General features: G+C 44.8%; 1 protein-coding gene across 1 annotated transcript; it reads left to right on the plus strand.

Moving 5' to 3' along the window:
• Nucleotides 1–829: 829 nt before the first annotated feature.
• LOC115646793 (C-type lectin domain family 4 member E-like) lies at nt 830–13,521 on the plus strand. Its single transcript, XM_030553113.1, has 6 exons — nt 830–1,080; nt 3,122–3,220; nt 10,678–10,776; nt 11,466–11,617; nt 11,856–11,983; nt 12,301–13,521. The coding sequence occupies exons 1-6, from the start codon at nt 1,044–1,046 to the stop codon at nt 12,446–12,448; spliced, it is 663 nt and encodes a 220-aa protein (XP_030408973.1). The 5' UTR covers nt 830–1,043; the 3' UTR covers nt 12,449–13,521.
• The last annotated feature ends 203 nt before the right edge of the window (nt 13,522–13,724 follow it).

Consider the following 13,724-nt stretch of genomic DNA (forward strand, 5'->3'; position numbering starts at 1 on the left):
CCTCTTCTGAAAGACAGACTTACTGAAGGAACAGGAGACTTCCACAACATGTTCCCCAAGCAAAGGAGGATAAGAGGAAACTCTCAAGACTGAAATGGAAAGGGAAGTGGACCAGAAGACAGGGCAGGCAGCTGAACCAGATGTAGATACAGTCCTGTTGTCACTCAAATCAATCAGATTATGCAGAAAACCTTTGGCTAATTGAGAATTGCTGAAGTTGCAACAAGCCAAGTTAACTGTATATAGATAGTTTGTTTTTATATAGTTTTGACTGATGCTGAATAAGTTCTTTAGTTGGAAAAGGGGAGATGTGAGAATATGTCCCTGCAAGGGCTGTATTAGACTTAGCTGAATAGATCCATAAGGGAGAGCTGCAAGCACTTCTGAGGCAACCACCTGAGCGGTAACACCGGACTCCAAGCTGCAGAGCTGAACCTATAATAATAAATAATATATTCTCATCTTCCTAAAGTTCTGACTGAGTCTCCACACACAGCACCCACAAACACTTCCTTCCATCCCAATATCAAACTGGCTTAATCCATAGCGTGTGAAATCTGACAAGCTAAAGATCCCCCCTCCCACCTCACAGATGCTGGGAAAACCTAGCAGATAGAGGGTTAATGTTACAATGTTACATGTTGCAAAATGGCATGAATATTTTCAAAATAAAATACTGCAAGGATGAGGGATAGTTCCTCTTTTCCATCCCCATTTTCTTCACTTTTTTATTTATATATTCAGGGTTGGGAGGGCTAGGGTGGAGTTGCTTTTAGTTCTCATAATTACGTACTTCTGGTTTGAAATGAGCCATCACAAGACAGGTTGAAAAATTTCCCTTTGCTCCACTCCCTTCTGTGGGGTATTTATCTCCAGGCTCTGGCTCTCAGCCTCACCATCTCATCCAACATCATTAAGGCTTCTCATTTGTGTTTGACCAGCTCAGAATACAAGTTGTTCTTCAATAGAATGGCCTCTTGTGCTGGTGGCTACGTGTATTCCCTGGAGTCACTGGTGGGGACAGTGAGGTTCTGAGAGAGGCCATGAGCCCAATGAGGAAATCCAGCCCAGGAACTGCAGGTGAGAATGGGAATTTCATCTCACTCTGTAGGGCGGAATGGGTTGAAATAGGGATTTGGGAAGGTAATGGAGAGGGAATAATAGAGGAGATAAATTCTGGAGAGAGACCATACAGAAATGGGGGAACAGTGCCTGGAAAGAATGAGATAGAGGGATTAGAAGAATGGAGCCAGGGAGTGACAGGGCTGGAGAATGGCCCAAAGGAATTGGGGAAGGGATAATGAAATTAAGAGAGAAAAGCAATGACCTTCTGTCCATTTCAATGACCTCACAGAAACAATGTCCAAGAAGGGGTGTCAGCCTCACCCCATTAAATGAACCAGTTGAAACACATTTGGATGATTTCAACCATAAACATTTCCTCCCATTTCTACAATCTTACTACTCATTACAATGCCAACTTCTGACCTTACTAGATGCTTTGAAGCCCTGTCATAATTTTTTCACTGTAAACAACCCAATTTGTACCATTTGTTTTTATCTCCAACTTTGACTGACTTTTATAAACAATTGTATATAATGGGCTGAGCTGGACTTTCATTCCTTTGGGCAACTTAGAACACCAACCTGTGAGTAACAGGCCAGGAAATGAAAGGGTGATTGTAGCACATGTAGACATGCCTGTGCGAACAACTGCAGCAGAGATGCAGCAGCATGGATCCCACCAGAGGCTAGCAATGCAAGTACCCACTCAGGGTCCCAAGTGGGCTTGTACTGGGATGGCTAGCCTGTGCTAAAGCCTATGCCACCATGTCCTCGCTACCACTGTTACCTGCCCCAGCTAGAGTAAAGCAAGCACAGATATGCCTTACCCACACTGCAATCACACCTCCATTTGCGATGTAGACATACACCTAGGAGGGAATATCCACACTTTGAGCTAGAGGTATGAGTCCCAGCTCAGGGAAACATACCCCCACTAGCTTTGTTTGAGCTAGTGCCCTAAAAATAGATTACCTGGAGCAGTGCAAGCAGCAAGTGGGTCTAGCTGCCATAAATGCATGCTTATCCGATATGCTAGGTATGTCATCAAGCCCTCCCGCTGCACATGCCACCATGGCTACACAGGGCTGCCCAGAGGGAGGGGGCAAGTGAGGCAATTTTCCCCGGGCCCTGGAGGGGCCCCCACAAGAGTTTTTGGGGCCCCTGGAGCGGGGTCCTTCACTCACTGTGGGGGCCCTGGAAAACTCTCATGGGGCATGGGCCCCCAAAGCTTCTTCCGCTCCGGGTCTTTGATGGTGGGGGGTCCTTCTGCCCCAGGGTGGAAGGACCCCCTGCCACCAAATTACCGCTGAAGACCCAGCACTTCAGCTTCGGGTCCCAGAGCAGAAGGACCCCCTGCAGCCGAATTACTGCCAAAGCGGGGGACCCCCGCCTCCGAAGACCCCAGGCCCCCTGAATCCTCTGGGCGGCCCTGTGGCTACAGTCTACTTTTAGCACACTAGCTTGATCAAAGCTAGCACAGGTATGTATCCTCAAGCTGGGAATCACACCCCTAGCTCAAAGAGTAGCCAGATCCCTAAAGAGTAAGGAAAGGTGGGTGGGGAGAGGAGAGAGAAGGGCGTACAGAGGATCAACAAAGGGGAAGTAGAGAAGATGGGGATGGAAAGGCGGGATAAACAGGGAGAGGTGGACAGCGGCAGAGGAAGAGAATGCAATGAGAGAAAGGAGGAGTGGTTGGGGAGATGGAAGGAGAGAGGTATATGGGGAGATGTTATGAGCAGAAAAGGAGATGCTGGGGGGCCAATCAATGGACAAGAAAAGGAATAAAGGGGAAAGAGGAGGGGAGACAAGTCTTGCAGGTAGAGAGAAAAAGAGACGAAGAAGAGTTGGGGGACCCTGCACTAATCCCAGCTCCTGTATCTGAGCCACTTTTAATTACAGGCTTCTGGGTGCAGATGTAATTCTAGGAAAATTCCTCATCTCTGTCCCAGGACGCTGTGTTGGAATCAGGAAAATGGGTACTGGACCTCCTGGGCTCTCCTGCAATTTTATCTTTGGGAAAGGTGTGTGATTCATGCTCTTACCTTATGTATTTCAGCCCCCACAAAAGAGAGGAAACGCTGCCCCTGGCTGAGCTTCTGGGTCATTCTTGTTTGTGCTCTTGTCCTCAAGGCCTGTGTCATCTACGGCTGCATGGGTGAGTTTTGAATTCTATTTATTTGTCTGCACTGGAAAGAAAAAGTAAATGTATAAAACAAGAAGGGATTTTATTGCTTTCTTTGGGGTCTGTCCTTCCTGCTTCTTTTCTTTTTCCCATCTTACAAAAACAAAGAGGATCTCCAGTAAGATAGTGGCTGGTAAATGTAGAACCAGTAAAATGAAGGGCTTGTAAACTCAAGCTGTGGAACTGCCTGCTGCAGGAAATCAAGCAAGTCTGGTGCAGTTGCTGGGTATAAAAAGGGCAGCATAATTAAGAGAAAGGTAATAAACTCTCAGGCATTAGGGGATAAATGATCTCTGTAGGGGTCAGGAAGAACCATCACCCCCCAACCCCACAGTGGGAAAGGTAGCTAGATATGGTGATATATTATTTTCATTTGAGGCATCTGACACCAACCTCTGCACCAACACCAGATTCGAAGTTGCAGAGCTGAACCTATAATAATAATAAATATATTCTGATCTTCCTGAAGTTCTGACTGAGTCTCCATACACAGCACCCACAAACACTTCCTTCTATCCCAATATCCAACTGGCTTAATCCATAGCTTGTGAGATCTGACAAACTAAAGATCCCCACTCCCACCTCACAGACCCTGGGAAAACCTAGCAGATAAAGGGTTGATGTTACAATGTTACATGTTGCAAAACTTCATGAATATTTTCTAAATAAAATATTTCTTCTTCTTTTCCATCCTCATTTTCTTCACTTTTTTATGTATCTATTCAGGGGGGAGGGCTAGGGTGGAATTGCTTTTATTTCTCATAATTATGTACTTCTGGTTTTAAATGAGCCATCACAAGACTGGTTGAAAAATTCCCCTTCCCTCTGCCAGAAGCCTGATGCTGGACTAGATGGAACAATAGTCTGTTCCTCTACACTTAATTCACTGCCCCATCCCCCACTCTGCCTATTGACACAGAGAGAAAAGTTTCCCCTCGTGAGTCACCAGCTCCACTCCCCGCAGCACACCCGTGTTTCCGGGTGGTTTCCATCGCAAGTGTGATGAAGCCCATTATAATTTATGTGCGGTCACTGGATCTCCCCCTGCCTTCACTCACCCTTGCTGGAGGTGGGAACCTTTACAGTCTTGGCAAAAGACTGAAAGCACGCCCCCCGACCCTGACTCCAGAGGAAAGGCAGCTGTGTGTGTGGAAGGTTTCATTATTTTTCTGTCACTGTTATTGGGCCTTTCCTTCCTGCTGTCTCAGACACAGCAGCATGGGCTGAGGAGCCAGTGCAGCCAGCCAGGCCAGGCTCTCATATGCTGCCGGGAGCTGGGCACAATGTGCTGTAGGTCATGGTGCTGCAGGGTTTGGTGTGGGGCACTCAGGAGGATACACCTCCCTCGCTGTCTGCCCCTGAAGTGCCAGGGACTACTGGAGGTGACACCTTTCGTATAATACGTAAAGCTTAATGCTGCTCCCTGGTGGAAATTAAAGAGCAGGCAATGTATTTCACATCAATAGCAGCATTTAGTCTGGTGTCCATGTCAAATCCCAACTCAGGCAGCTGGAATCCTCCTGGCAGGTCCAGTGGGGTTTTCATTTGCTTTCTACTGTCCTGACCTACTATTTGTGTCATTAAACAGCTGACACATTTCACCCCAGAGGCAGCTGATTTTCTGTGTTTAGGGAAGCATTTACTGTAAATACAGTCAGTAAAGAGCTGGGGCTTCCTTCCAGAAGAAATGGACTGGAGGAAAACAAGTTGTTGTTAGTGTTATCAGGTCTGCTGGGCCTGGGGATTAATCAGTGTTGCCAACTCTCGTTATTTTTCACAAATCTCACAATATTTGCTGTTTTTCTTAAAGCCCGAGATCCTGGAGTCATGTGATTATGCAGGAACTTTAGCACTCATTTCAAAATAAATTTTTAGCCCTCCTGGTTTCAGAAGAAAACTCAAAAACATGACCCTGAAAGGTGCAAAAGCCAGAAGGCAAATCATAAGATCCCATCATTTATTATGTTATAAAATGTCATCATAGGGGAAGGACAGTCTGACTCATGATGTTTGAGCATTTGGGGTTGGCTATCCTGTGCATTAAAGCAGTGGTTTGTGCCTCATTAGACAAGAAATAAGAGACAGTCTAGTCAATCCAAAGTTTCCCCCCACTCTATAACCAATTCTCACAATTTTATCATGAGCCTCACAACTTCTGATTTTTTTTTTTACTTAAAACGCCACTTCCTGGAGACAATCCCAGCTCTCATTAAAAACAAAAAGGAAGTTTCTAGCACTCATGGTTGTGGAGAAAAATTTGAATGTGACCAGAGTGTTTCCCAAATGCTCTGAAACCAGAAGGCAAAAGAAAAGTAACCAGCTTTATGTGAATAAGGTGGATAAAACTGAGCAAAGAGAGAAACACCCTTCTAGACAGTCAGGAAACACTCCCTAACAGTGAGGGATCTATTACACTGAAGAAAAATCTCAAGGGGAGATTGGGTGGGAGTCCAAATATTTGGGCCTGGAGAAAGCCCTGAAGAATACATTGTAGGGACCAATCCTTCCTGAGCTAGCAAAGGGGAATTGGGGAGTGGCTATGCCAAGGGCAGCAGGTGAGATGGTGTGGGGGTATATGTCCAGAAGATCAGAGATATTAACTAGCCATGATGGAGATTGAGATGGCTCAGCAGGATGAGAGAACAATAAACAGAGCCATATGAGGAGTCAGCTCTAAGTCAGCTCCCTGTCAAGGAGAGTGGATGGTTTAAGGGATCAGTGAATGGGGTTCTGAGACTTTCTTCTCTAGGCCATAAGTTTTAATTGAACCCCAATTTTTAGGGATCAGCTCAGCCATGAGAATTGGGGAATGTGATACAGAGCTTTTCAGAACTGATTCCAATTTGGCTCCACTTCAGGGGGCCAAGCTGGCTCAGGAGAACTGGTATACAGAGCTTTTTGCATCCAGGACATTAGTTCCCAGCTGTAATTTCTGATATCCTATAACCCTTTTTATTCATGAACCAAATTTCTTGAAACATATCCAGGACATTTGTCCTCACTGAGGACATCATTATTTTACCCCTCCTGCAAGGTACTGGACCCCTTCAGTTCCTAGTTCAATAGGAGTAGACGGTGCTCAACACATCAGAGGATATCATCATACATCTGAGTAGAGTTCAGCTAGCCCCATTTCAAGTTATCTGAGTATAAAAGCCTCACATTTTTCAAAAATTGGATGTATGTTTTTTCTGCTTACCTAACACCAGGACAGCTTAGCTAATTCCAACCTAACATCACATTTGTGTTATAGCTAAGCATGAGAAAGTTCTACTTTAACCACTCAGCTACTGCTGCTTCGTTAGATCACTCAAGGTATTTATAAAGCTGCTCCATCCTCTACATGCTCCTCCCAGTTCTCTGAGGTGTTGGGGATTTAAGGGTAGCTGGTTGATATACTGCTCTATAAAAGTCAGAGCAAATGTGTATGTTCTCTCTATCCAAAGAGGTGCATCCTGGGATTAATGTGGCAGGACTGTTATGGAAGGAGTCACCGGATGGTGCTGTTATTCAGTTTTACAAGTTCTTTTTTTTCTGTCATGTAATCATTCTTCAGCTTTTGAAGAAATTATTTTAACAGAGTTTAAGGCCAGAAGGGATCAGCTAGTGTGACTTTCTGAATATCCCAGGCCATCAAATTTCACTCAGTTATCCTGGTATTGAGAAAAATTACTTGTGTTTGACTAAATCCTATCTCCTAGAAAAGCATCCATTCTTGATTTGATGACATCAAGAGATGGAGAATGCACCTCTTTCCTTGGTTGTTTGTACCAATGGTTAATCACTCTCTCTTAAAAATGGTGCCTAATTTCTAGCTTAAATTTGCCCAGCTTTAATTTACAGTCCCTGGTTCTTGTTCTGCCTTTCTCCACTAGGTTAAAGAGCCCTTTAGTACCTGGTATTTTCTTTCTGTGAAGATACTTAGACCGTATAATCAAGTCATCTCTTGATCTTCGTTTTGATAAGCTAAACAGATTGAGCTCCTAAAGTCTCTCTAAGGCTTTTTTTCCACTTTGAATAATTTTTATGGCTGCCCTCTGCAACCTCTTCAATTGATCAACATCCTTTATAAAATGTGGGACAGAAGAACTCAATGCAATATCCCCATATTGGTCTTGCCAGTGCTGTATATGCAGAATATTGGAAACTGTGTTAAAATTACAAGCCATCATTTAAATGTGGAAAGGATTTCCTGGACCCAGAGCCATCCCTTGGGTATGGCGAATCAGGACGACTGCTCAGGGAACTGCACTTTGGGGGGCCCCGCACTTCAGTGTGCATGTGTCAGGCGGGGAGCGCTAGGTTGGCCCAGGAAGGGTGGGGTTAGGGGTGGCTGGGGAGCCAGGCCAGCCCAGGGGGTGAGATTGGGGGCTGGGGGGGCCAGGCCAGCCCGGGAGAGTTAGTGGGAGGCCTGGCACCAGCAACAGGAGTTAGGCCTGCATTCACCGGTGAGAAGCACGCATGGTATTTTTTTCTTGCTTGCCCGCCACCCCACCGGCTGCCAGTATCCTAGCACTGCCAGCACATGCCAGTGTTAGGCTGACCCCATCCATTGCCCTTCCACCTCGGACCCCTCCCTTTTCCAGGATCCCCCAGCACACAGGGCCCCCTCACCCCTAGCACAAGAGATACCCTGTGACTCTCAATCATCCCTCGCCCCCCAGCACAGGTATTCCCTCCCCAACCAGATTTAACCTGCAGAAAAAATGTTAAGGGGGGCCCATACAGGCTGATTTGTCCTGGGTCCCGCAACCCGCTAGGGACAGCCCTGCCTGGACCTGTTTGCAGGCTGGGGGAGCCATGTGATCTAGGTCCTTTGTGGCTTTCTTCAAAAGAGCCAGTCTGCAGTGCAGTGTGGTGAGTTGTACCTTTCTGCCTTCAGTCTGGTCTGTCTCTGTGTCCCTATCTTTATTTACCAGTCAGCCAATCCTTGTGTCACCTGCAAATTTTGTCACCAGTTCCTTTATATTTACTTCCAGATCATTGATTAAAATGTTGAATAGCATCAGACTTAGTACTGATCCCTGTGGAACCTCACTAGAAACATCCCCATTCAAAGATGATTCCCCACTGACAACTTCTTTTTGAGATCTTACCAGTTAGCCAATTCTTAATTCATTTAACATGTGCTTTATTGATGTAGTACAGTGCATGTTGTTTAATTAGCATGTCATGTAGGACTAAAATGCTTTGCAAAACTCTAAATATATTATATCTACACATTAACTTTTATCTGCCAAACTTATTTAATCAAAAATAAAATCAGATTTATTTGACAAGACCTACTTTCCATAAACCATGTTCTTTGGCATTAATTCTATTATTTTCCTTAATTCTTTATTGAATGATGCCCATATCAGTGTCTATGGATCTATGTCAGGCTAACTGGCCCATAGTTACCCAGATGACACCACTTGCCCTTTCTGCATTGAATTGAACTGCACAACAACACTCTTCCACTCTTCTGGAATTTCCTTAGAATTCCAAGATTTTCTAAAAATTAACACAGGTGGGTCAGAGAACTCCTCAGCTACCTCTTTTAGGACTTTTTGGTGCATGTTGTCTGGGCCTTCTGATTAAAAAATGTTAAGCCCTAGTAACGTTTGTTTCCATTATTTGTATCACACTTTGCTTAATTTCATTGGGGACAGGTAGATAACTGTGAAATTCCATCCTGTCTGGGAAAGACCTGTTTCTTCTTCTGTTTTGAAACGCACTTTAAAGCAAAAAATCAATGAGTATTCATAATCCCTTGTGCTCTGCTAATACAGACACTGCACATTGATATAATCACTAGTGTGTCATAGACTTTCATAAAAGATCTCAATTAATAGACTTTCATAATACAGTAATATTGTACCCAATCAGTTGATACGTTGCTTATCATCTGAGGTTCAGACCCCTTGCCTTTATAGCTCTGATAATGGTTCTCTTCCCTGCTTGTTAGCTTGATACCTTTGTTTACCTAGTATGTAAATAAATCTTCATTGTCTCTGCCTGATGACCAGCCTGGTCAGACAAGCAAACCTATTCCTTTGTTTAAGGCAGATCTGGTTACTAAATCCCCCTGACATGCCTGGTTTATATACATTTTAGATATAACTCCAGCCTATCTATTCATAACTTTTAATACACACCATGTACTTACATCATGCAAGACTACTAATGATTAGTGAATTATTAATTTTCCAATGACATATTATGTGACACCTATTAGATACAGATTATGACATCAGTGAACTGGGGTACACTGAACTGCTCAGGCCAGTTGAAACTTATTACCTGTTACCAGGAAGCCTCTTGCCCTCTGGCATAGGAATGCTGCGAGTGTCACAGCCTCCCCCATCTTTCTTACTCACTTTATCTTTCTAAACAGGTGATAACTACAAGCTTTAACATTCCAGTCATGTGAAGTCTCCCACTAGGTTTCAGCAGTGCCAATTATATCAAATTTCTTCTCATTAGTGAGATTTTTCCAGATCCTCTTGTACGTTACCCAGGCTCCTGGCACTGGTACATATGCAATTGAAAAAAAAACACTTCTCTTCACATTCTTTGCCACCTCAGTTCAAGAAGTTCCCAACACCTTGACTTTAAGTTATACGTTTAAACATTTGTACTGTTTTTGTCCCGTCAGAACCCTCCCCCATGTGTTGTTAGTTTTACACCCTCTCAGCTGCCCCAGCTAGTCTCCAACCCAGATTAGCCCCTCCACCACCTGTGAGCTGCAGGTCATCCTGTTCATACAGCCCCTCCTCTCCTTGGAATGTGTCCAATGCTTCACAACACCCAAAGCTTCATCTTCACACCGGTCTCATAGCCAATGGTTCACCTCCAGTATGCTCTGCCTTCCCATGCTTGTGGGACTGACAGGATCTGTACCAGAGTTAGTTCTGGGATGCAGATTCTTTTGGGGGCACTGTCGCAAACAGCAAGAGTTTTCTCTCTGCCTTAATCTGTGCACCTAGACTTAATTCCTGGGGCAGAGCTGTTTCGTGGGACATGATGTTGGTGTTTGGCCTGGGAGCTGTAAATAGACTAAGAAAATACCCACATTCAGCAACGCTGAAGGCCCCAACATCTGCTACTGCTCAGCAAGGGGTGACAATGTTAATGAGCTGTTTCCTGGCCACACCCATCTTGACCCAGCCCATGTGTGTCAGACATTTCTCTTACCTTGTTGACCAAGAAAGATTGGCTTGCACCAGTCAGTCAGTAGAACTGATTCCCACTGCCAGCAGAGAGATGAAGGAAGCTGAGCTGTCCTATTCTCCTCCTATAGGAGATTGGTTTTGAATGTATGAAAATACATATAGGAGCAACCACATGTAACAGTTCTTGGCCAGGAGATGGAGAAGAAATCAGGTTGTATGTGGGGGTGAGAGGAGGGAAATATTGTAACCATTCTCTTTTTTTCTCTCCTTTACCAGTCACTCTCCTCATGGGAAATCCAAGCTGTGAAGAGCACAAGGCCCTGCCCCAGGGTTCCGCAGAGTGGCATTGTGTCATGGGGAGAGATGAAGGGAAAGGTCAGTGACAGCGAAAGAGAGAGAGGAAATCATCTCTGTGCCAGCGTGCTAGGCTAGTGGCCTGATTTACACCCAGGTCTGGACTGACAGCAGTGACAGTGGGCTGCAGGGATTCACCTCTGAGGAGATAATGAGGAGGAAATGAAGTCTGTACAGAGGGTCTAAGTGAAGGCTAAGGAGAGAAATAACAATGTTCTTCAAGCACAGGCGGGGTGTAAACAAGTAGGATGGGGAGGGGTTAACTGAGAATGGTCAGAGATAGGAGGTATAACAGGAGAAAAAGAAGAGCAATTCAGGTTGAGGATGAGGAAATATTCTCTAACCCTAACATTCCCAAACCTATTAGACTATAGAAGCGAAGGGGTGGAAACTACATTAACTGAGTCATTTTTGGCTTTGTCCAGATGAGAATTTAAAAGTATGTGGTTAGAACATGTCAGCTACCATGTAAGTCTACCTTGCCTTGTCTACACTGGGCTTACTGACCATGTTAGCTAACATCTTCTAATAATACATCTTCCATCTTAGCCTAAACAAAGATGTACAGCTGGGAGAGGTCAAACCCTTCAGAATAAACTGGAGGGAACAATTCAACATTGTCCACATACAATGGCAAAAATGTCCCTAGTAGGGATTTTCCATCTCTAATTATTATGATTTCTTCTCCTTTGATTTCCCTTCCCTCACAGGGCGAGTCTGGACATGTTGTCCTTTGGGCTGGGAGCCCTTTCAGACCAGCTGCTACTACTTTTCTAAAGACATCATGAATTGGGATAACAGCCAGAGGAACTGCACAGGGATGGGCTCCCACCTGGTGGTGATCAACACAGGAGCTGAGCAGGTATCTTGCTGGGGGTCAGACTTTATTGGGAATTCAGTGCCCAGCCCCAGAGGAGACCCCCCCACACACACACAGACACCTGCTCTTGAATTTGAGTGGGTAGTTCTGGCTCCATGGTCACTCAGTCTTGGGCTTCCTTAGCCTCCAGCACCAGACTCACACTCCCCAGAGATTCCTGCCTGCTACTGTCTGCTCAGTAACTGCATCTAGTGAAATTTAAATTGATTTTTTTATCCAGGATTTCATTTCCAATTATGTAAAAAGAACGGTTATTGGCATCCGAGTGGAGAACTACTATATTGGTCTGTCCCTGAAGAAAGGCCATTGGCGCTGGGTGGATGTGACTCCATATAACGAGACAGCAGTGTGAGTACCTTTTGGGATAAAGGCTGTTTACCACCCTCCTCTTAGTCCAACAGATTCACATACAATATAGTGGATATGTGTGTGTATCAGAGAGAGACCTCTGTCACCTACTGGAGCTAAACATTTCTGGTCCAGCAAATGGAAGGTTTCTTAGGGCATCATGATGGGAGCTACAAACCCATTTTAGGGAGGAAGGGGAATCTCTCTGGAAGATTCATAGCTTATCATTTCCACCACTCTTCCATCACTAGATACAACTCTTTCCCCTGGGTCACTCATAAAGATACATCTGACACATCAGCTTCTCTGCCTTACAGGTTCTGGATACCTGGGGAACCAAATAACCTCAGTGTGGAGAAATGTGTTGCTGTAGATACATCCCAAAAGGATAACAGGAATTGGAATAACTTCCCTTGTATCCCACCATTTCATCGAATTTGTGAAACTGCGGCAACAAATATTTGATTGAAAATACCCCATCATGGATGTGAAATTAGAGAGCGATCTCATCCCTCACCATGGGCAGCTCACAGAGAGATCAGATTGGAGGGTTTGTATCACTGTGAGTCCAGGGCTGTATAATATGCAGGAAGGTGGGGGTGGGAGTTACTGTGCTCAATGGCATGAACCCACCACAAAAAACATTTTTTTTTTTAAATTCCAAAAATGACTAAAGTGGAAAAACACCAGACCTCAGCCAAGCTCTGCTTATGATGTCATAAAACTCCCTGTGACATCACCCAACGAGTCCAGTGGAGAAGGTGGGTTGGGAATGGGAGGGCCAACGGATTTGCCTCAAAGTGTTGAAGGGAGAGTTGCTATTTACTGTATTAATTCAGCCAATGTTGCTAAATGTAATAACTTCCCTTGGGCCCAACACATCAGTCCTCAAGAATATGTGTGCTGTGAATGGGAGTGTCTCATCATGTGCACATTGCTCTGGTGACTGCCGGGTGTAATAAGAGATTCAGCTTTCAGGAAAAAGATGCAGAGGTAAAGGTCTAAGTCTTACAGCTCTTTGTTGTTCCAACCTCACAGGAAACATGTCTATGCTTGCAGCTGGGCCTGTTTAGAAGGCCACACAATTCATTATCCCTGATCCAAATTTAACTTCTTTTGTGATGGAGCAGAACAATTTATACCCCAGAGAAAGGTCAGTTTTTCAATCAAGAGACTGATCCTAGACCAGATCTCCTAGAAACGGAAAAGATCTATAAGCCCAGTTCTTTCCCACTGCCCAGGAGCTAGTGCTGGATTGTTCCCGGTCATGCATTTTCCACATCTTTGTCTAATCCTAGTATTGAATGACAGGAGCAATGGCACTTCCACAACCTCTGAGGAGACCACAGGCCTCGATGGGTTTTGTTGATGGGTTTTGAGGCGGAATGTATATAAAGTTCTCTCTGGATGTGTTTCACCTAGTGCTGTCCCATCTCCTACTGCTTACTTCTGACTCTTACTGCATACGATTCCCCTCCAGGAATTCCCTGCTCATGTCAGAAATGTGGCTACTATTGTGTTTATCTTAATAAAGTCAAGCTGTAAACAACAGACTCTGATCCACTTCATTCTGGGAAGCCCATTTCCTGATAAACCAGCCCTGACCTTCCACGAAGTGCAAGAACCACAGGGTGCTGGAATGAACTCTTACCCAGGGTCCTTGAGTCACACAGGGCAGGATTGCTCTCAGTTCACATCAGGGTGTGTCATTTTCAAAACACAGAAGATATCTGGATAATTC

The sequence above is a fragment of the Gopherus evgoodei genome, chromosome 1 (assembly GCF_007399415.2).
Source record: "Gopherus evgoodei ecotype Sinaloan lineage chromosome 1, rGopEvg1_v1.p, whole genome shotgun sequence".
Lineage (NCBI taxonomy): Eukaryota > Metazoa > Chordata > Testudines > Testudinidae > Gopherus > Gopherus evgoodei.

Coding starts and splice junctions, on each gene's coding strand:
- LOC115646793 (XM_030553113.1), top strand. CDS start 1,044: ATGAGCCCAATGAGGAAATCCAGCCCAGGAACTGCAG. Junction 1,081..3,121: donor ATCCAGCCCAGGAACTGCAG/GTGAGAATGGGA, acceptor TATGTATTTCAG/CCCCCACAAAAGAGAGGAAA. Junction 10,777..11,465: donor GGGGAGAGATGAAGGGAAAG/GTCAGTGACAGC, acceptor CTTCCCTCACAG/GGCGAGTCTGGACATGTTGT.